The 23,339-nt window shown below is 40.0% G+C and overlaps 1 protein-coding gene across 5 annotated transcripts in view; it reads left to right on the top strand.

Annotated features, from left to right (window-relative positions):
• Positions 1–23,339, top strand: part of PRKG1 (protein kinase cGMP-dependent 1) — a 1,258,994-nt gene that overhangs the window by 1,133,822 nt on the left and 101,833 nt on the right. For all 5 annotated transcript variants that reach the window (XM_045439410.1, XM_045439409.1, XM_045439412.1 and 2 more), the window contains one exon: positions 10,669–10,743. In XM_045439410.1, coding sequence (XP_045295366.1) covers positions 10,669–10,743 — 75 coding nt within the window. The remainder of the gene's footprint in view (positions 1–10,668; positions 10,744–23,339) is intronic.

Below are 23,339 nucleotides of genomic sequence, written 5' to 3'. Positions count from 1 at the left end.
ATCGAACATACATAAAATTATGTTTCGATAAAAATATCAGACCAAAGTTAACGCCGCCACGCAAAGAAAGAATCACACAGGTTTATCACACTGAAAGTGTGTCATTGAAAGTGCGTGTATAAGCAACAAGGAGAATGGTTGTTACGGTGATTGGCAGTCATAACAGGGGCAAAATTGATGAGTAATGTAGCAGTTCTCTACTTATACTTTTAAAGAACAGTGTGTGTGTCAGTATCTGTTCCTAATGTGCCACATGTACCTGTTTCTTCCTTGGTAACTTTTCTAGTCTAGACTGGCTGGATGGAAATGCCATTTGTAGAGAACGATGTGTATTGAAACTTGTGTTTTGTCTAATACGCTCCGAGCAGAGAAACCCATCTCAAAGAGATGTCTGGTTGGAAATGAAGCAGTTGTGTTTAAGACAGTTTCAACACACTTGGGGTATTCGTTTTTATTTTTTACCCAAAATGGAACAAATGATGTTCTAGTTTCATGAATCCTTCATTAACACCCAGTTCTGTCCATTTATCCTGTAAAGTTAGGGTTCAATTTAAATTATCTTTTAATGAAAGAAATAGATTCTGGATTTTATACATTTGGGGCTACAATTAGCCAACTAATCTTAAAATATCAGACATTTAACATCGCCCTTCTGTATATGAATTGTATGCAGTTTATACCCAATGTTTCTCACCTCATGAATTTGGTAATAATTAAACAGGGTTACGCTCCGTTCAAAAAATGTGAGTCCACTGATCTTGGATATCTCAATGTCCAATTGCTATCCAGTTTTCCAAATTTAGAAAAATGTGCTAAACTTCACTACTAATCTCTTCTCAGACCACTACAGTTTACCAGTCATACTTTGAGTGGCGCTAATCTACAAAAGATTCCGGAATTCTATCATGCTTAGATAAGGGTAAAATATTACAGGAATCTTGTATATAACTAGTTAAGATGGAATATTTATAAAATCAAAGTGGTTTAGGGGGAAATATCTCAAAATAAAACTTTTAAAACACAGTTCTTCTTTTATTACATTCTTTATTAAGGAGGGACGTATCCTTAACAGTTACAGATTAAAATTGGAAAAGAGTAAGAAATAATACCTTATGCCAGAAACTCTTGCAAATGTTTCAACAGTACAATTACTCAATAAACAAATAAATGAGATTGAGACATTTCGTTAATCCCTATGGTATGTTTCTACATAATCAAGGATGTCCTACACTGTTATTTTGTTGTTGTTGTTCGACCATTAAGTTGCTTATTATGTAACCGCAGGCATCGCCTAAAGTCAAGTAAGTACTAAAACAATACAGTTCTGACTCTGAAATAGAATTTTAAAATGTCTAGGAAAATTCATGCCCAAATATGAGTGTTCTCAAGGCTGTAGAATTACAAGTTATCTTTTATTCTTTGGAGTTGTTTAGTGCCTTTCAAAATTTCAATATATCACCATTAGGATGAGAAAAAAAAGCAAGTATTAAAATTCAAGTTAGTCTGTGTCAGTTGACTAATGTAATAAGCCTAGTCAACTCATCGAGGCTCTGCCCTGGAAAAAACTAACCATACAGACATATGAGACACAAAATGTGGTTAACACTACATGGATTTTTGTTGCTGAAAAATCATAGTAAATGAATTAGCAGAGTTTGTGAAATCAATTCTTAACTTTTGATTTCTGTGGTAATTAGGCCACTTTGAATTATCTTCAACTTTTGATTCCTTTAAAGCTTATAATTAAAATCAGTTAGTGGTTTAAATTAAATGTGTATTATTTGTAATCAGTTTTCCTTAATGAATAATCCCCATGATATATAAGGATTATTGTTACAAAGGAAAGACAGACGCATATGTCTAACACTTTGGTGTGTGTGATTTTTCTCCTACAAATAGAAACATATATGCAGAATAAAAAAATTGATAAGAAAACTGTTTGCTCATAAAAGTGTAACTGCTTTCTCTGAAGTTACTGCCATAATGTTTTTTGAATAGATAACGTTCTTTGTATAGATACTAGAGCCTTCCTTCTGATAGCATTCGACCACTCTTCCCCTCCCATCTTGTATTATATTTCTTCTCTATAATACAAAGCTATAAATTTCTTTAAGGTGCATTTTATTCATGTTGCATAACCACAGTTGCTTGAGTTGTTCCTTACAGATGGCATGGCACAAACACATAAGTGTGTCTGAATTGATGAAGGAAAGGATAGGTGGGTGGGCAGATGGTTGGATAGATGGATGGATGGATGTGGATGGATAATTGGAAGGATATGAGTGTTCATTGGTTTTATTAAACTTGGGGCTCCTTTTCCCCTCTAAGGAAACATATATTCAGATGGTACTTGATAAGATAAACCATTGATAATTATGACTGTGGTAGTTAAAAAATAAAAGAATCAAACATAAGTAACAAAGAGCCTTCATTTGAAGCCACAAAGGGAACTAACAGATTTTCTTCATAAACATACCAAAGAAATGGAAGAATGCTTCTGATATCTTGGACTTAGCTAAGTAGCAAATGTCCCAAGTAATTTGAAATGCTAACTTCGTATTTTCTATAATTATACTTTTAAGGATTTAGGCAAGATTCAAATTACGGAAGTCTAATGGGCTGTAATCATATATGCTATTCAAACTAAGAAAGCTTTGTCAAGAGTTCAGATAATGCTTAAAAAATATTTTGCTTAGCACTGGTGAAGTATTTGTAATAGTTCCGGGTTTAAGATGTTACTTTTGGCTCATTTTGACTCATCATCTTTAACTGTTAAGAATAGAATACCATCTTACTTAAAGATATAAACAAGAATATCTGTTATAAATATGTTTGGAGATTTTCTCCCACCCTATTTTGAATTTGAAAAAAAAATGATTTTAAGCACTTTTAGACAAGATCTCTGAACAATTTGGTGGAATAGAGGAGAAAAGATCATGACGACTAAATCGATTAATAGGTATTATTGAATGCATACGTAATTTATTATTAGAGAAAGTGCTTTGTAAACTGTAAAGTGAAATATAAATGCTGTCATTTTTGAGCAACATGATAATGCTCACCCCTGGTATCCGGACCACTCTTCTAATAACATAATAGCCCGTTTCTCTCTAGATGAAGTCTCATCATATCGCAACCAAAGAGCAAAATTACACACTTTTTAGATACACCACTGAGTAATCAGCTGTGTTCAAAAGGATGTTTTGGCTTAATAATGAAAGCATCTTAATAACTGAAATTATTACCCACTGAGTTACTGTCACTATCATGTTCTGAAACAGACAAATTTCCTAGAATAAGAAACATAGCCTTTTATGATATTTCTGAAGGAGAATTTCTATAAATACCATTCTCGGTGTGGAAGGAGCATTTCTGCTTCCTCCTTCTTTCCTCTCCCTTCCCTTCTTCCTCCTTTCTTTCAATCCCTCTTGTCCTCTTCCTTTCCTCCCTTTTTCTGTCTTCTTTCTTTTCCACTCCTTCATCGCAAGAATGTTGGAAATACCAGCATTAAACATAAAAGGCATTTTCCATTTGCTCTTGCTACTTCTGTGTTCTTACCTCGTAACGTTTTGTCCACCCCCTTAAAATATTGTCAAGACTCATTAAAATTGGATTCTCACTGGGGCGCCTGGGTGGCGCAGTCGGTTAAGCGTCCGACTTCAGCCAGGTCATGATCTCGCGGTCCGTGAGTTCGAGCCCCGCGTCGGGCTCTGGGCTGATGGCTCAGAGCCTGGAGCCTGTTTCCGATTCTGTGTCTCCCTCTCTCTCTGCCCCTCCCCCGTTCATGCTCTGTCTCTCTCTGTCCCAAAAATAAATAAACGTTGAAAAAAAAATTTTTTTTAAATAAATAAAATAAAATTGGATTCTCACTAATACTGCCTCAACATGCAGTAAGTTTTGTTGTTGAAATACCCTGAATAAAAGTCTGTTGCTCATTAACGTCTTCTTCATTTATTCTGGAATTACGTCTAGAATGTATGTGAAATTGGCTCTTTTATTTCACGAGGCTAAAATATAACTCATACACGAATTGTGAGTTTGTTTAGAAACAAACTTTGTTCTCTAGTCTCCTAGAGACTAGAGTTGTTGTTAAACTTTTTAAACCATTGCATTATAATTTCTTTCTTAATAAAACAGCAAAAGTCCTCTCCCTTAGTAGCCAAGAAATGTCACAAGACCTAAGTAAATATTTAAAAAGGTGTCCGATGCCTATAGTAATATTTTCCAAATGTCTCTTTGATGTAGGTCCACAAACATGGCAGGTGTTCCTTTAGAAAATCTGTGAGAAGGAAGAAAAAAATGGAACATTCATGCTTGCACCAGGAATAATAAATTCTGTAACACCGTCAATTAAGCTTATCAAGATTCTTAAAATATTCGTTGATGAGTGCAGGGATACACAGACAGAGACAACCACTTGGAACTTACTAATACAGCTTGAAGATGGCACATTTTCTTAAACTTTTAGAGAAGCATAATGTTGGGCTTACTGTTGGAGAACACTTAGAATATTAGCAGGAAGCCTTTGTTCTGTGTTTCAAAAAAATGTTACTTGGCCAGGATTGCTCTCTAAATAAAGATGATTTCCAAAGGACATATGGTTCCAATTTCAAAGCCAAGATGATTGTCCTGGATATTTTATTTTGAAAAGGAATTCCATATGTCTAACCTGTAATAGAGAGTATAAATATAAATGTTTTTGTACACAGTTGCCACACTTCTTCATCTGTCTGTGCAAGTGTGTGTGTGTGCGTAAGTGTGTGTGTGTGTGCGTAAGTGTGCGTGTGTTGGTGTCTGCCATGGATTAGTAGGTACTCTACACAGTAGGGACGTACAATGACCTACTCTTTGTGAAACTACTGCTTATGAGTTTTTAAAAATAAAAGTATACATTTCAGCCCTAATATTAAGGTAGAAATCAACATAAATCACAGATGCTTTATGATTACAACCCTATAATAGACAACAATAGAGCTCTGCAGAAAAAAAAAAAAAACAGTGAAAAGAAATACGTAAAGATATTCCTGTTAGTTATTTGTGGATAGAGAAATCCGATGCTTTCTTAATTTCTTCTCACAGTTCTTAAAAGTTTTCTATAGTAATAAATTGATTACATTTTAAATGAAAAGGATTTTCTTTAATTAGAGGGAGTTTATTTCAGAAGTAAATTCCTGTTGATCAAGTTAGGGGCCTTTGTAAATTTGATGTTATTCCCTTCATTTTTTCTAATCTAGTGGTAAAAAAAAAAAAAAGATAATAAATATTGAATCATTAGCACCACCTAGAAAATCAGTACTTTAAATCAAGGCCTCTTAAAACTTACACCAAAAAAGTCACTCTGGAAATACCACTTTTGTTCATTCTTTTCAAATGTGATGCTTGTCATTGGATATGACTAAGATTTAACAAAAATGGCTCTAAAGAGCTCGTAACCAGTTTAAATGTGTGTTTTTTTTTTTTTTTCAATCAGGCTCGACTTACTTTTAAACTCATTCCTGTGATTAGATGCTTTCTGTAGAGCTTCGCCAGATGGAGGATTTTACGTTTGTATACTCTGCGAATAGGAATTTGAAACTGCCTTTTCGAAAAGCGATCTGCATAGTTTTAACCAACCCTAGTGGGGTGGACAGGTTTTCTTAAGTTATAAAGGCCTTCATCCTTACCGTAATTGCCATCCATTCACCCTCTAAATCTTTGATCATATCCTATCCTGCATAAGACATATTTAGGTCAAATAAATAGGAGGAGGAAGACTTTTTTTTTTCAACTATTTGAACTCCCCAAATTACTCTGCGTGTCAAACATGTAAGAACACAGTCTGAGTGTATTTGAAAAGCTCCCATACAGGCTGTTCCTCTTCGGTTTTACCACAGTGTGCTGTTTGTTTCCTCTCTGTCAGTGCCTTTTCACAATGTTTTGGATTTAGTTATATTAAAAATATCTACGTATTGTAGAGGAAGGAGTGGGAATGAGGGAATGCAGATTTATTCCCAGACGTGCTGCACAATTGGAGTCATCTTGAACAAGAAACTTTTAACTCTCTGTGCTTAAATCTTACATTATCTCTAAAAACAGAATATCAACCAGATGTTATTGATTTTTTTTCACAATAAAATAAATACTGCCTTTAACATTACAATTTTTTTTTAATTTTTTAAACGGTTATTCATTTTTGAGAGGCACAGAGAGGCAGAGTGCAAGTGGGGGAGGGGCAGAGAGAGAAGGAGACACAGAATCCAAACCAGGCTCCAGGCTCCGAGCTGTCAGCCCAGAGCCTGACACCAGGCTCGACCCCATAAACCATGAGGTTATGACCAGATTGGAAGTCGGACAGTCAATTGACTAAGCCACCCAGGCGCCCCTTTACTTTACAATCTTAAACCCATCTCGCATAGGGAGTTTCCCTTGGCAATGACTGAGACGTTCTACGGGAAGGTGGGAAACTCTACCATTTAAAGAACAATGGCAGAAATCGTATCTGAACACTGATCTCCACTATGCGGATTATTATTATTTATTTCTTTTTAAATTTACATCCAATTAGTTAGCATCTAGTGCAACAATGATTTCAGGAGTAGTAGATCCCTTAGTGCCCCTGACCCATTTAGCCCATCCCCCCTCTCACAACCCCTCCAGTAACCCTCAGTTTTTTGTCCATATTTATGAGTCTCTTCTGTTTTGTCCCCCTCCCTGTTTTTATAGTATTTTTGTTTCCCTTCCCTTACGTTCATCTGTTTTGTCTCTTAAAGTCCTCATAGGAGTGAAGTCATAGGATTTTTGTCTTTCTCTGACTGACTCATTTCACTTAGCATAATACCCTCCAGTTCCATCCATGTAGTTGCAAATGGCAAGATTTCATTGTTTTTGATGCCGAGTAATATTCCATTGTGTGTGTGTGTGTGTGTGTGTGTGTGTGTGTGTGTATACACACACACATATATATATATATATACACACACACATATATATATGTGTGTATATATATATATATGCATGCCACGTCTTCTTTGTCCATTCATCCATCGATGGACATTTGGGCTCTTTCCATACTTTGGCTATTGTTGATAGTGCTGTTATAAACATGGGGGTGCATGTGTCCCTTCGAAACAGCACACCTGTATCCTGTGGATAAATGCCTAGTAGTGCAATTGCTGGGTCACAGGGTAGTTCTATTTTTAGTTTTTTGAGAAACCTCCATACTGGTTTCCAGAGTGGCTGCACCAGCGTGCATTGCCACCAACAATGCAAAAGAGATCCTCTTTCTCCGCATCCTCACCAACATCTGTTGTTGCCTGAGTTGTTAATGTTAGCCATTCTGACAAGTGCGAGGTGGTATCTAATTGTGGTTTTGATGTGTATTTCCCGGATGATGAGTGATGTTGAGCATTTTTTCATGTGTCGATTGGCCATCTGGATATCTTCTTTGGAGAAGTGTCTATTCATGTCTTTGGCCCATTTCTTCACTGGATTATTTGTTTTTTGGGTGTTGAGTTTGATAAGTTCTTTGTAGATTTTGGATACTAACCCTTTATCTGATCTGTCATTTGCAAATATCTTCTCCCATTTTGTCAGTTGCCTTTTAGTTTTGCTGATTGTTTCCTTCTCTGTGCAGAAGCTTTTTATTTTGATGAGGTCCCAGTAGCTGATTTTTGCTTTTGTTTCCCTTGCCTCTGGAGACGTGTTAAGAAGTTGCAATGGCCAAGATCAAAGAGGTTTTTGCCTGCTTTCTCCCTCGAGGATTTTGATGACTTCCTGTCTTACATTGAGGTCTTTCATCCATTATGAGTTTATTTTTGTGTATGGTGTAAGAAAGCGGTCCAGATTCATTCTTCTGCATGACGCTGTCCAGTTTTCCCAGCACCACTTGCTGAAAAGACTGTCTTTATTCCATGGGATATTCTTTCCTGCTTTGTCAAAGATTAGTTGGCCATACGTTTGTGCGTCCATTTCTAGGTTCTCTATTCTGTTCCATTGATCTGCGTGTCTGTTCTTGTGCCAGTACCATACTGTCTTGATGACAGCTTTGTAGTATAGCTTGAAGTCTGGGATTGTGATGCCTCCTGCTTCGGTTTTCTTTTTCAAGATCGCTTTGGCTACTCGGGGTCTTTTCTGGTTCCATACAAATTTTAGGATTATTTGTTCTAGCTCTCTGAAGAATGCTGGTGTTATTTTGATAGGGATTGCATTGAATATGTAGATTTCTTTCAGTAGTATCAACATTTTAGCAATATTTGTTCTTCCTATCCAGGAGCATGGACTCTTTTTCCATTTTTAGTGTGTCTTTTTCAATTTCTTTCCTAAGCTTTCTGTAGTTTTCAGTGTATAGATTTTTCACCTCTTTGGTTAGATATATTCCTAATTATTTTATGGGGTTTTTTGTGCAACTGTAAATGGGATTGATTCCTTGATTTCTCTTTCTGTCACTTCATTGTTGGTGCATAGGAATGCAACCAATTTCTGTGCATTGATTTTATATCCTGCCACTTTGCTGAATTCATGGATCAATTCTAGCAGTTTTTTGGTGGAATCTTTTGGGTTTTCCATATAGAGTATCATGTCATCTGCAAAAGTGAAAGTTTGACCTCCTCCTGGCCAATTTGGATGCCTTTTATTTCTTTGTGTTGTCTGATTGCAGAGCCTAAGACTTCCAATACTATGTTGAATAACAGCGGTGAGAGTGAATATTCCCTGTCTCGTTCCTGACCTTAGGGGGAAAGCTCTCAGGTTTTCCCCATTGAGGATGATATTAGCATTGGGTCGTTCATATATGGCTTTTATTATCTCAAGGTATGCTCCTTCTATCCCTATTTTCTTGAGGGTTTTATCAAGAAAGGATGCTATATTTTGTTACATGTTTCTCTGCATCTTTCGAGAGGATTCTATGGTTCTTGTCCTGTCTTTTATTGATGTGATGAGTCACATTAATTGTTTTGCAGATATTGAACCAGCCCCGCAGGGGATTATTATTTATCATTTATTTTATCACTAATTATATGTCTTTGGAAAGTTGTATAAGGACCATCGCCTTTGGCAGCCTCCGTTCATTCGACATGCATTAATGCAATTCACCTCAGAAAACTTGATGCTCTGTGGTTCTTGATTCCTTAGTCTTCTGTCTCTTCCTTTTGGTCCCTTTTTGTATTAGAAATACTTCATGTTTTAGCTCAGCATTCCACTTACCCTGCCCCCCAGATGAGATCATTACCCACAGGACTGATGTCGTACCCGCCCTCTCTCCTTTTGGCCAGCCTCCAAGGAAGAGTCAAGTCTCGCTTTACACATTTTTCATAAAAACAAAAACAAAAACCAGTGTGTGTCAAAGTGGTTAAGCAATGTTTAACTTTAAATCAACAAATGCCCTATGTTTCAGGACCTGACCAGGCATATTTTATTATTTGATACTCACACGAAGCTTTTTCTGTGCATTGAGATTCTAGAGGTTTAAAATTAAAATGTAATTCCTTACAGCTCTTTGCCATCCTCCATGCGTAGGCTAGACGTCGCTGGGGCTTTTATGGTTGTCGTGAAGGCACAGTGATTTGGCCGGAAGCCGCAGTGTAGGTCTTGAGGGTATGAGGGGGAATGGTGGCCTCCTTCCCTACCAGCCTTCACGCTGCTGGGCTGTACGACTTCAGGTCAGTTTCATAGCCTCTCATGCCTTTGGATGCTCATCTATGCAGTGGAGGTAATTCTGACTCACAGGGTTGCTGTAACGATTAAAGTGTGTGTTACTACATGTAAAATGCATTCAGTGGTAGCCAGCATATAAGCACCATGTAAGTGAGGGCCTTGATTATTATGTGAGCGCTTTGAATGTAGATTTTCCTTTTGTTCCTCTGTTCAGTTCACTGCTTGCCAGAATGTGGTGCACAGAAGAGTTCTGGTATCTGGTTGCATTCAGTAATTTTCAAGGGTAATTCTTGTGAGTGTGTGTGTGTGTGTGTGTGTCTTCCTTTTGTGCCGGCCCAGTAATATTTTATGTTGTAGACCTATAATAGATGAGACTTCATTATATAAAGTCTGAACACAGTTCTAGGTCCATGTAGGCTATGGGATAGATTGGGTTTGCACAGGTATATGACCCTTCCTGGTTGATCCTAAAGTCAGTATCTTCATCCGTCCAGAACGAGTTGACTCTCCTATAATTCTCCTCTGTCGTGTGCCTGTCTTCTGCATATGTATTTTGCCTTTGAAGATTAGTTTACAGTTTTGTTACGTGAAGATAATAATGTTTGTCTTTTACAGTGTGTTGTAGACCTGGAATCAGTATATGTTCATGATAATTAAAAGAAGAGTGCTTACAGTAGGCATGCAGTAGGCATTCCATAATTGGTAGATCTTGTCATGATCCCTAGTAAAGTTGACCCACTTTGTGACATATGTCCTTTTGTGTGTCACAGACTTTATTCCCGCCGTTCTTTGAATATCTCCTGTCACCAGGTCCAGTTCTAGGTGTTGGGAACCACGGAGGTAAACACGATGGGATAGGTCACCGTTGTCAGAGACAGTATCATTATCTGATACGTGTCTTAATGACGTATCTGGTTTAAATGTTTGACCTCATTTTTAGTTAGATCTTTTTAGATTGTTTCAATGTATCATTGACGAGGTAGTCATTGTTAGGACTCTGCAGAGCATTTATCCTGATGACTGTGTTTTTCCTTACAGCTCTTTCAAGCATTTGATTGGAGGACTGGATGACGTGTCTAATAAAGCCTATGAGGATGCAGAAGCTAAAGCAAAGTAAGTGATCTTTTTTTATTCCTTTGACTTTAGTCTTGATTTTTCAAAGTCGATTTTGAATAAATAGAAGATTAACTATTTTGTTGGACGTAACAAATCCCAGCACTCTGACAGAAGAAATCACTTGCTTCCGAGGGGGGAACTAGCAAATTTCAAGGTAGTTACTACATAGGATGCTTCCTCTGTAAGTCTCTTCTTAAACCTGAAATCTTAATTTGGGGAGCAAGATCATCTCCACAAGGGAAAAATGGTAAGTTTAAAACCCCCTATAAATAATTGAATGCAAACATTATTTCTCCCATTGAAAATACTTGATGGATGAATGGCGGCCACAGTGTGCAATAGTTGTTTGTGAAACTGTAGGGGAAATAACAAAGCTGAAGTATTTCCTGTTGCAAATACCCTGTTGCTCTGTGGCTTTCTCTTGAACTGCCAGGCACTAAGTTACCAGAATGATAGGAGATAGTACATATCCCATTAATTATCCTTTTTGTATCTACTAACATAAATACAATTGTATCCACTTTAAACCTTTAACTTTTTTGAGTGAGATCTTGCCATTTGCAGCTACCTGGATGGAACTGGAGGGTATTATGCTAAGTGAAATGAGTCAGTCAGAGAAAGACAAAAATCCTATGACTTCACTCCTATGAGGACTTTAAGAGACAAAACAGATGAACGTAAGGGAAGGGAAACAAAAATAGTATAAAAAGAGGGAGGGGGACAAAACAGAAGAGACTCGTAAACATGGAGAACAAACTGAGGGTTGCTGGAGGGGTTGTGGGGAGGGGGGGATGGGCCAAATGGGGAAGGGGCTCTAAGGGATCTACTCCTGAAATTGTTGCACTAGATGCTAACTGATTTGGATGTAAATTTTTAAAAATGAAAATGAAAATTAAAAAAACCCTTAACTTGTTTGACAAAGATTTGAAATTATTTGAGATTGGCTTTTTCTGACAAAAAAAATCTAGGTTTCTTTTACAAAATGGCAATCTTTATAATTCTCCCCTCTTCTGCCCCCCCCCCAACTAATTCAAGTGAAAGCAATTTAGTAGTGATATCACACAGGACACCTGAAGGATTAAACTGACAAAAATTTATCAGTAAAGAGATAGTTCAGGGGCAGAATTTGGTTGGTTTTGTAGTAACCTCAAAAGCCAAAAAAAAAAAAAAAATTAATTGCTTTTGCCTCGAGAATCTAGGAAGATTAAAACTTTGGTCTAGAATGAAAAAAAAAAATAAGTACTGTAATTCATTTTGACTGATAAAATTCTATTATCTTCAAAGCTGTCAATATATTCACAATTTCTTCCCCATATGGTTGCTTCTGTTTCCTCCGCTCTTTGGAGGGCCACAGACACACACATCCGGAGGTCAAATGGCAGCCGTGCCTTTGCCAAGATTTGCTCAGGAATCGCACTAGGCAGTTTTAACGCCAAACTGCACACAGCCATCGGATTGCCTGTACTGTGGGTGGTGGATATTAATTTTCTGGGGTTTTTTCCTGCACTCGGTCAAAATACATATTAATGCTAAGTTTAGCTTCTGGTATTAGCACTAATCCTACTGAGATGGCAGAGGGGGCCATTTAAACTACCCTATCAGTTTTAAAAGTTATAAAAGTCCCTTGTTATTATTGGACTTTATCCTTAGAGGAACATTTGCTATATAAAAATTCATCTTTATAATTTATGGTAGCGTTTTTTTCTTGAGTATATATAGTCGATTAAGATTACCATGGGTCATTCCATATAAATATGCGTCGTATAATACACCTTTTGTATATATATAATGGCTGGTAATCTTGAAAATTTATCTAAAATCTATGTGAGCAACTGTGTATGTATTTTTGCAGTTACTAGAAAAAGTCAGACCTCTTTTATTTTTTTAATGTTTATTTATTTTTGAGAGGGGGAGCAGAGTGCAAGTGGGGGAGGGCAGAGAGCGAGGGAGACACAGAATCCGAAGCAGGCTCCAGGCTCTGAGCTGTCAGCACGGAGCCCAACACAGGGCTCGAACTCACGAACCACGAGATCATAACCAGAGCTGAAGCTGGACGTTTAACCGACTGAGCCACCCAGGCGCCCCATACCTCTTTTAAACTAAAGCATTCTGTGGTCTCTTTCTGTTTCCTGCTAAATGTTAGAGTCTTTAATGAAAGTTTTTGTGTAAGTCCTGTTGACCCAAAGTTGAGTCTGCTCACAGGCTTGAAATGGGTCAGTGATGGGAAGGCGCCTTGACTTACCTGTATCCTTCCCAGCATCCTCCTGGCTCTATAAAGATGTGTGTGCTTGCAACTCATGAACCCTGGGCATCTGTGAGGTCATTGACACGTGCTTCAACCAAAGACAACGGGGAAGGGTGGCTCAGTTGGTTAAACGTCCAACTTCGGCTCGGGTGATGATCTCACGGTCCGTGAGCTTCAGCCCCGCGTTGGGCTCCGTGCTGACAGCTCAGAGCCTGGAGCCTGCTTGGGATTCTGTGTCTCCCTCTCTCGCTCTGCCCTTCCCCTGCTCATGGTCTTGCTCTGTGTCTCTCTCAAGAATAAATAAACGTTAAAAAAAATAAATAAATAATAGCCACATTTGGCTAAAAGAAAGTTCAATTATGATTGAAGAACAAAGAGGAGCAGCAAATGACTAGTTGCATCTAAGTGGCTCAAAATAGTACTTGAACCATAAATTTGATAGACTATAAATTAGTTATTATACTTGAATATAAGTTCACTAGGAGAGGTTAAAGTTTTCTAGTTCAATTAATATTAAATCCAAATGAATGCATAACCCACATTCCTTAATATTATTTAAAAAATGGGAAAAAATAAATAATATCTAAAGATTTCTGAGGTTGAAAGCATCATTTTAACTAGGCGTCCTCTCTCTCGGAGGTAAACTGTGAATTATTCCCAAGGCAGAGCTTTTTAGTTGAACTAACAAGTTTAAATGTCTATCTGTGTTAACGCTGTTGTCTCTTTATTCAATTTCTTCCCCTTAAGTATATTGTGCCTTCATCTCATATTTAAGGAGCTTCTAAGGTTTGCCACTTCAGGGACTAGGCGCACGCTCTAATTGGTCTCAATTCCCTGGATCGTTCTTGTAATGCCTCTAAATTTCTATATAGATCACAAAATCTGTACCGTTGAGAACCGAGGTGTTGATTGGCTCTGCCGTGTGAGTCTCCGTGATTTTGCCAAATTCACCGAAGTTGAGAGTAGTATTTGTTAAAGTCCGACTGAAATGATCACAGTATTTATCCCTGTGAACTTACTGTTGGTATTGTCTCATCGACTATGACTATTTGGATAAAAGGAGGGAAAAAAAAAAGGCCTGACTATAAAGATAGATGCAGTTGAGATGTTTAGAACTTAATTAGCTGTTAGCATAATCAGGCTTCAGTGGCGGCCTCCTACTCAAAATGTACAAACCATCCTTTTCAGAAACACTCCTCTCATCCGGTGTGGGTGGCTGGTCCAGAAAGGTTGGCTTGAGAGCAATGTTCTCGTGAAATGGTTCTTCGAACTTTCCTGCTGCTGGATATATGCCTTCAGCCCCTCTCACCACATAAATTACCGACAAAGAAAATTATTCTTGACAGAATCTTTACCTTTATGGCATGTTTAAGCTTTTTCTTGATTGCTGTTAATTATCCACTAAGGGCTTCTCTTTCTAAAATATGAAGTTGTAATCACAAAGACATTAGAAGAGACAACAGCAGATCAAAGTTAAGCATCATTAAGGCTTATTTAGAGCGGAAAGTAGCATTCGTGATGAAAGGTATGCGTTATTTCCCTGTGAGAATACGTATTCGTTTAATAAACACTTCGAAATTCACTTAATGATGACTCAGGCACTGTGTTTCACAATGTGCAGACTAAGTAGGAAGCCTATTTTCTTTCTTTTTTTTTTTAATTTTTTTTTTCAACGTTTATTTATTTTTTTTTGGGACAGAGAGAGACAGAGCATGAATGGGGGAGGGGCAGAGAGAGAGGGAGACACAGAATCGGAAACAGGCTCCAGGCTCTGAACCATCAGCCCAGAGCCCGACGCGGGGCTCGAACTCCCGGACCGCGAGATCGTGACCTTGGAAGCCTATTTTCTAATACTAAGGATCTTGCTGCCCTGACAGCTCGAAGAATGTAGATTCGTAAATGCGTTTATTTATGATCTAAGTTGAGGATTCTCAGTTTCGTTCTCCATGAGGGACTCTTTCTCATGGTGAAATTTATACAAAGCCACAAATGAGTGTCCAGTCATGTGTTGTAATCTACAACATCCCTCGATACGAATATAGATTTAAAGGCCCCGCGATGAGTCCGCAGCGCCTCACGTACCTGCCTTTGCTGTGTTCATTCACTTTGTCATATGCACGCATTTTATTCAACACTTTCTGGGTTCCTACAAAATGCTGCATATACAGCGGTGAATACAACAGGCATGCTCCTTGCCTTCATGATGCGTGTGGTGCCGTGAGGGAGAGAGACACACGTTAATGGTTCTGGGAGAGCTTCCCGGAGGAGGTGACATTTTATCTAGATTGGAGCTGAATTCTAATGAATTAGCTGGTTAGGCAATAATTAGTATTCGCTGGGCAAGTAAATGCAGAGGGCATTGCAGCTAGACAAATAGCATCTGCAAACCCTCTAGATGGGTATGCACAGAATGCATATTCAAGGAACCAAAGTGCAAGCAGGCTGGGACCGAGAAAGTCAAAGTCAGCTCGGGTGTTAAGGATTTAGGAAAATCACTCCAGGCTTGTAAGTTACCAGAAGAGATGAGTTGGTTGACCTGCTAATTGAACATCTTTTCCTCTGGGGTTGGGAGACTGTGAAGTGAAAGCAGAGAGAATCAGCAGAGTATTTTGCAGGGAAAAGCTGATTGTGGACAGGACTTGAATGAGGGCTGGGTGAATAGAGAAAAGCATTTGAGAGATAGTCAGGTGGCAAAGCCAGGAGGTCTCTGCACGAATGTAGATGTTGGTGCTGAAGGGGAGCAAGGTCAGGCCAGCGCAAGGATTTGGCCTCTGGAGGTCAGAGGAAGACGGGGGCGTTCGCTAAGGCAGAAAGGTTGAATGGTGGCAAGGTTTGGGGTGGGGGGGCAGTGCTAGTGAATTGATTTTTGTTCGGGTTATAGATGAGCTGCCCTTGAGACCGGTTGGGCAGGCCTGGAGCTTGGCGGGGGGGGGGGGGGGGGGGGTTGGTACCCACTTGGAAATTATGAGCTTTTACGTGGTAGGTGAAATTAAAGATGTGCATGAGGCAGAAAGTAGGGAATTAGAGCATCATGGTACTCAGGGCTGATTCTTGAGGAACTTTAGCATTTAAAAATCAGGGAAAGGAAAAGGATCTCTCTGTCTCTCTGTCTCTGTCTCTGTCTCTCTCTGTCTCTCACACACACACACGCACAGAAAAGGAGAGCTCAGAAGCAAAGCCAGATGCATCACAGAAGCCAAGAACAGAGTGTGTTTCAAGATAGGGGGAGGAGACAATGACATTGCACGCTGCTGAGAGTTCTAGTGTGTCAGTTAACAAATGCCCACTGGATTTATCAAACCACTGGTTCACTTTAGGGTAGCTCAGGGCTGAGTCCCCTCACATGGGCTCAAGATGAAAATGATGTGAAAAAATAAGAGTCAATGAGCTTATATGAAAGTATAAGAAATTTCAGGTAAAATAGTCAGAGATATGTAGGGATCTTCAATATTGGGAGAGAAAGGAACATGTTAAATCCAGGAGAGACAGAGTAGAAAAGTCTGGGCAAGTTGGTCTCAGGTCCTTGTAACCCTCACAGACAAAAGCAGACTTTGTGATGTGATTTCCTACTTAAGAAGGTTTTTAGGGGCGCCTGGGTGGCGCAGTCGGTTAAGCGTCCGACTTCAGCCAGGTCGCGATCTCACGGTCCGTGAGTTCGAGCCCCGCATCAGGCTCTGGGCTGATGGCTCAGAGCCTGGAGCCTGTTTCCGATTCTGTGTCTCCCTCTCTCTCTGCCCCTACCCCGTTCATGCTCTGTCTCTCTCTGTCTCAAAAATAAAATGTTAAAAAAAAAAATTAAAAAAAAAAGAAGGTTTTTAGTTTTCCTTTTTCATTAGGTAATATTCCTTTAGATTTAAATGCTAATCCGCACCCTGCCTCTGTCTCTGTAAAACTGTAAAATTCTCCCAAGAGGGAGGGAGGAATGAATGAATGAATGAATGAATAAAAATTGAATTCCCCCAAGAGGAATCAATCTATTTTTTTCCTCCTATCTTAGCATAAATATGTACATAAGTTCCTTTTTCCTCCAGAGATAAGCTGATCCTCCCTCTGGGCACACAGAGGAAAGAGGGACCAACCTAGGGCAAGGAGCCTCTAAATGACCAAAGACCAAAGAACCCCCATCTCGTCCTGACTTACTCCCCTCACTATGCACCACTGTTCACTTCTTTTCCACCTTGTCCTGGAAAAAGGACTTCCAAAACAGACTCACCCAGAAAGAAACAAAAGTAAACAAGAAAGCTGAAACTATAGAAAGGAGCCAGGAACGAGGAGAGTGTGCAAAGCAGGATCCTATCATCAATGCACGAGAAAAAAAGTGGTGCCCCAAAAACAGAGGCACCAGGACTGCCTCTGACTCACTGCCACGAAACAATGAAATCCCACAGTCTCTTCCTCTGGACGAGACCGAATATTGCCTGCATAGGGTCCACTTGTTTGGCCTTGAGGCTTCAGTCCAAATAAAAATTTTACTCCTGCTTCCATAATCAGTCCTCCTTGATTTAAAGCCCCCCTTCTGTTTACAAGTTCATCTGCAAAGGAACGTTTTAGTCAGTCCGGTATTTTCAGAATTGCATTTGGTGCCAAGCCTTGTCGTTGGACACAACGCGACGGCTGTCAAAATCTTCTCTCATTTCATTAGCAGAGACGACCCTTTAGCGCTCAGTCTGCTGTCACGGGCAGGTGCTCTGTGCTCTCTGGCATGTTCCTCGGGCCTTTGAATGTTCACTCATCAAATGCATCTCCAAACAACGAAGCTGTGGAAATCAGAACACAGGCCTGCATTATTTGTAACCTATTCCCAAGCGCCCCAGGGTTGTCTAGCATCTCACAAACATGAGATTCTCCATGCACAATCCAATACATAGGGGTTGTTCTTCTGAACACCCTGACTTTAAAAATTTGGCCTTTCTTACTGGTGTTTGTCTGCCAGGCATTTGAGGGTAAAGACCTTAGTATTCCCGCAATCTTATCAACAGTTTACTGAAACTAACGCGGTCAAGATGTAAGCAATTCTCAGGGACATGAGCCTGGAAAATTGTTTCTCCCCCTATGGAAAGAATGCAAGGGAGCGAAATCCTATTCCAAAATGGAGACTCGGCACCAATTAAGTGGAAAGAACAGTGAATGGCATTCTGAAATAGCCCTCAAGCCAGAACCAGAACTTGCTGACCACTTTCAGCGTTGGGTACCCAGAAGACAGTCCTATCCTCTGGGAAATAAAAACTGTTTTCCGTTTTATTGCGGGGCAAACACAGAGGAGACTGAGAAATTTGCAGTGGTTGGCCCTCTAATAAGCCGGCTCCCCTCTGAGCAAGAGTCGCTTGGTTTTCAAATTCCCCTACGTGCACTCAGGGTGGGAGGAGGTAGGGAACCGTTGCCCGGGCCAGCGGTGCTAACAGATTAAAACTTCCCTGTGGGTTGTAACTACGGAGCGTCCAAGTCTGTGTCTCTCTCAGGTGCAGGGATACTGAATCAGTCGCTCTGTTAGAAAATGATTTTCAGGGGCGCCTGGGTGGCGCAGTCGGTTAAGCGTCCGACTTCAGCCAGGTCACGATCTCGCGGTCCGTGAGTTCGAGCCTCGCGTCGGGCTCTGGGCTGATGGCTCAGAGCCTGGAGCCTGTTTCCGATTCTGTGTCTCCCTCTCTCTCTGCCCCTCCCCCGTTCATGCTCTGTCTCTCTCTGTCCCAAAAAAAAATAAAATAAACGTTGAAAAAAAAAAATTAAAAAAAAAAAAAGAAAAGAAAATGATTTTCAGGATGAAACTGCTCGGCCTTGGGTAGGGGTATTTTTTTTTTTCTGTTCATTAAAAATGTGAAACTCTCAAAGGCCGTTTGTTAATTTCTTCTCTGCAACGTTTATCTTTAAGACTCCCTAGGTAGCAAGACTTTATAAAGGTGAATCCCAGGATGTCCTGGCAGGCAACCTTTTGTAATTGACAGAGCCGAGGACTAATGATAATTAAAAATTCTAGTGCTGTTGACAAACCATTTGATTACAGGCTGTTTTCTTGTTCTGGAAAGAAAGGGTGTTTCCTTTCCACCATTGACGTGTTAGACAATAACAACCGGAAATTACTTTCAACACATCAAGGGCTCTATACATTGTAAGGATGATTTGTAAGGATGATTGCCATGTGGCAATGAGGTCTGCGTTTCCAGAGCCCCAAATAGAAAAGAGTCTTTTTGACAGGCTGATGTCCTTCCTAGAGCCCATTTGTGATAAAGTACTTTCTATTTTATTTTTTTAACTAATTTTTTTAATGTTTGTTTCTTTTTGAGAGGCAGAGCACGAGCAGGAAGGGGCAGAGAGAGAGAGGGAGACAGAATCAGAAGCAGGCTCCAGGCTCTGAGCTGTCAGCACAGAGCCCGGTGCGGGGCTCGAACTCACAAACCGTGAGATCATGACCGGAGCCAAAGTCGGCGCTTAACCGACTGAGCCACCCAGGCTCCCCACGTACTTTTTAAAGAGCAAAAAATAGGAATACCTAGTATATCCCTTGTGTTCTCAGCAGGTTCAGCTGAAAAATAATAATCTTTGACTAAAATACCTTTTCTTTGTCCATGCAAGCTGTTTCTCTCACTGGAGATAGCATGTGGCCTAATTCGAACAGTGCCATACATAGAAGGCTGAGCCATCCTAGGGAGAAAACCCTTGAACCTAGGGAGCTGGAGGCTGGTACTCGTCGCTGGGAGGGAGGCCATGGGCACATATGGCAGGAGGCAAGGAGGCAGTCGCTTTGGAGATGGGAGTTGCCACCTTAGTCTCAGCACCTATGAGCACTTCTCCGTTTGACCTTGAGCACAGGGTCTAGCACCTAGCACTTGCCTCTCTGGACCTGTTTCCCAATCTGTAGAAATGATATTCCTTGTGATAAATCCTTTCTAATGTAGATGCTTAGAATGGGGAAGTTAACAAGCCATGCTTTTAGACGCCTAACTCCCTTCCACGGAAACAATACTTCCGACGTGTGTTGTTTTCTAAATGTATCGTGAAGACATCTTTGTAGTTGTCAGTAGCAAGCAGACTCCTAAAGATCATGGAATAATTTGTGGGTCTGTATTTTAACGAAAGTCACTAAAGCTACATTTCTTTCCTCTTAGGAACTGAACGCATTGCCGTTAGCGCATGCTTTGTTCAAAATATTTAAATCAAAAATTATGCAGTTTTGCTTGAAGAACACTTCGATACCTCATAGTAGCTAAATAAATGAGCTTTTAGAAACAGCAGTTTTCATTTTCATCATTATACATACAATCTTCTCTTGCCAGTCTGACATTTAGATATGATAATAAGCCAGACTCTCTCTCAATAAAATGCCATTTGAAAATCATAGAGTTCCTTGGAAACGGGAAATGTTATACCAATACTTTGCCCATGAATCCCTGTAGAAAAAAAAAATGATTTTTAAATAATGAATTAAAATGACAGCGTAAATTGTTTCAATACACCGAGCACAGCGCATGGTGTGAGTTTATGTCTCTAAATTGTTATTTGAGGAAGATGAGATATCACAGAAGTGAAATATGGCTGATGTTCACAGCCATTTGGGTGTATCACGCTATTTCCCTGCAATGCATAAATTGCAAACATTAGTCAACTTTATAAACTGTATTAATTACTTCAGGCAGCCAGCTTCTACCCTACTATATCAGATATGTATGGATATAAAAAACAAAAGCTGTTACTCTAATATTCAGAAGCGGTTCAAACATTTTAGACAATGTAGATAAATTACTGATTGAACATATTGAATAATAACGATCCTAATATCCTTGAAAAGGAAATCAAGCAGGTTCCTAAAATGATGAATTTAAGATTGCACTCTCGGGACCCCTGGGTGGCTCAATCGGTTAAGCGTCTGACTCTCGCTTTGAGCTCAGATCATGATCTCACAGATCATGACCTCACAGTTCATGGGATCGAGCCGCCCTCGGGCTCTGCACTGACAGCTCAGAGCCTGGAACCTGCTTCAGATTCTGTGTCTCCCTCTCTCTGCCCTTCCCCTGCTTATGTTTTCTTTCTTTCTTTCTTTCTTTCTTTCTTTCTTTCTTTCTTTCTTTCTTTCTTTCTTTCTTTCTTTCTCTCTCTCTTTCTCTCTTTCTCTCTTTCTCTCTTTCTCTCTCTCTCTCTCAAAAATAACCAAACATTAAATTGTTTTTAATTTATACATTCTGAATTTCCCTCTGATGTCAGCATTCATCTACAGTCACCACCTTGTAATTTTAATAGTGTCGTAAACATTATGCCTAAATTGGTTTTATTCATAAGCTTCTTTTTCTGCTATTTTTCTAATCTTGGAAATATTACACAGCTATGCATATGAACAGGAGCTGTTCCACCTTGGCACTATTGACATTTTGGGCTGGATAATCCTTGGCCGTGAGTGGCTGTCTTGTGCATCACGGGATGCTTATCAGCATCCCTGGTCTCTACCCTCTTCTGAGTTCTTTACTCACAACACTTCTGATACATGAGTGGGGTTTTTCCACACCAACATCGAGCCCTTCTACCCTCTGGATTCTAACTACGTACCCTACAGTTCCAGTCAGTTCTGAGTTGCTCAGTCCCACAAGACTGCCCCCCTCTTCAGACACCACTCACAGTGTCCCACATGCCTCTGACCATCTGCTTATAATTCAGGGGTTCCCATGACCCCTTCTTCCGGTTGTACAATGGCCCACAGAACTGGGGAATATCATTTCCTTACCATTACCGGTTTATTGTCATGCCTACAGCTCAGGAACAGACAAGTTGAAGGCTGGAATGGGTGGATGGGCCCAGAACTTCCATGCCGTTTCTGAGCACATCACTCTCCTAGCAACTTGATATGATCACTGACCCCCGAAGCTCTCCTCACCCCACTGTTGAGGGGTTTTAATGGAGATTTCATTATGTAAGCAGAATTGATCAAATCATTGGCCACTGGCGAGTGAAGTCAACCTCAGCCCCTCACCCCTCTCCAGTTGGGAGGGTGGAACTGAAGTTTCCAGCCCTTCCTTGTGCTTTCTCTTTCTGCTGGCCAGCCACCCTGAAAGCTATCCAGGGGCCCTGCCCACCAGTCATCTCCGTAGCATACCAAAGACCCAGCTATCAGCTATCACTCTAGAGGGCCCAAGGGCTTGAGGGGCTTTGTGCCAAAAGCCAAGGACAAGGACCAAATATATATTTCGATCACATCACACCACTAGAAGCCAATAGCATATCCCCCACCCACCCCTCAAGTCATGACAATCAAAAATGTTTCTAGAAATTGCCAAATTGGGGGGGCCTGGGTGGCTCAGTCAGTTGAGTGTCTGACTCTTGATTTGGGCTCAGGTCATGATCCTTGGGTCCTGGGTGGAATCTAGTCCCACATCTGGCTCTGTGCAAAGCATGGATCCTGCTTGGGATTCTCTCTTGCTCTCACTCTCTCCCTTCCCCCCTCCCCCCCGCCACCTTTCTCCCCCACTCTCTCTCTCTTCCTCGAAAATTGAAAAAAAATGGCAAATATTTGCTAGAGGGAGAGAGGAGAGGACAAACTTTCCCCTGGTTCAGAACCATTGCTATAAATAGAAAACAAATAGATATAACAATTATTTGAAAAGGCAGTAAAATTATGTTTTTCTGGGTATAGGCTTTTTTCAAATGTTGAAAATGAGCCTTACTTTCCTATAGTTTTGCTTCCAGGAGAAAAACTCAGGAGCAACAAAAATTGCCAGCAGATAAGACTTTTGCTCCAGAAAAGGGTTTGCAAAACTGTGATTAATTCAAATGCTAGAATGCAACCAAACTATACAAAATAATTCATCCACGTTCAATCAAGGTTTCTAGGTTTCTCCCTCATACTCAGTATTTTTTAAAAATTCTCCTTCAAAGAAGCAGAATTTTCAGCTTTATGGGACACTTAACTCACTAGGAATATCTGGCTTACCAGGATGCTAAAACTTTGCTATTAGATGTTTCTTCTGTTTTTGTTTTAAGATGTTAGATTTTTCTTTTATTGTCTCAAGATGTTAGAGTTCGTGGGTTTTTTACAGCTGGAAAATTCTGCGTCCTTTTGTTCTGCACATTGTTGATTGACGTTTTTCACATTAGATTCTGAGCCCCTGCAATACTCTCAAATGTAATTACTTTGTGTACGATACAACGAGCATTCTTTCTCGTCATCAAGCCCCTGGGGTGATGACAGTCAAACATGACATTGCATTAAGACAGAAAACACAGGAACAGGTTTTAGGTAAAAGAAACATCGGTAATAGAAGTCTGGTGTTACATCGGTGATAGGACACAGGTGCGTTTTGCTACACCGAATGCAGCATAAAAGAGGGTGAAGGGGCTCCGGGCAATCAGGGACGTGCGTTTGGGG

Source organism: Leopardus geoffroyi, chromosome D2, assembly GCF_018350155.1.
Source record: "Leopardus geoffroyi isolate Oge1 chromosome D2, O.geoffroyi_Oge1_pat1.0, whole genome shotgun sequence".
Classification (NCBI taxonomy): Eukaryota; Metazoa; Chordata; class Mammalia; order Carnivora; family Felidae; genus Leopardus; species Leopardus geoffroyi.
Note: the sequence above shows the minus strand (reverse complement) of the source record. Positions and strands in the feature narration are given on the sequence as shown.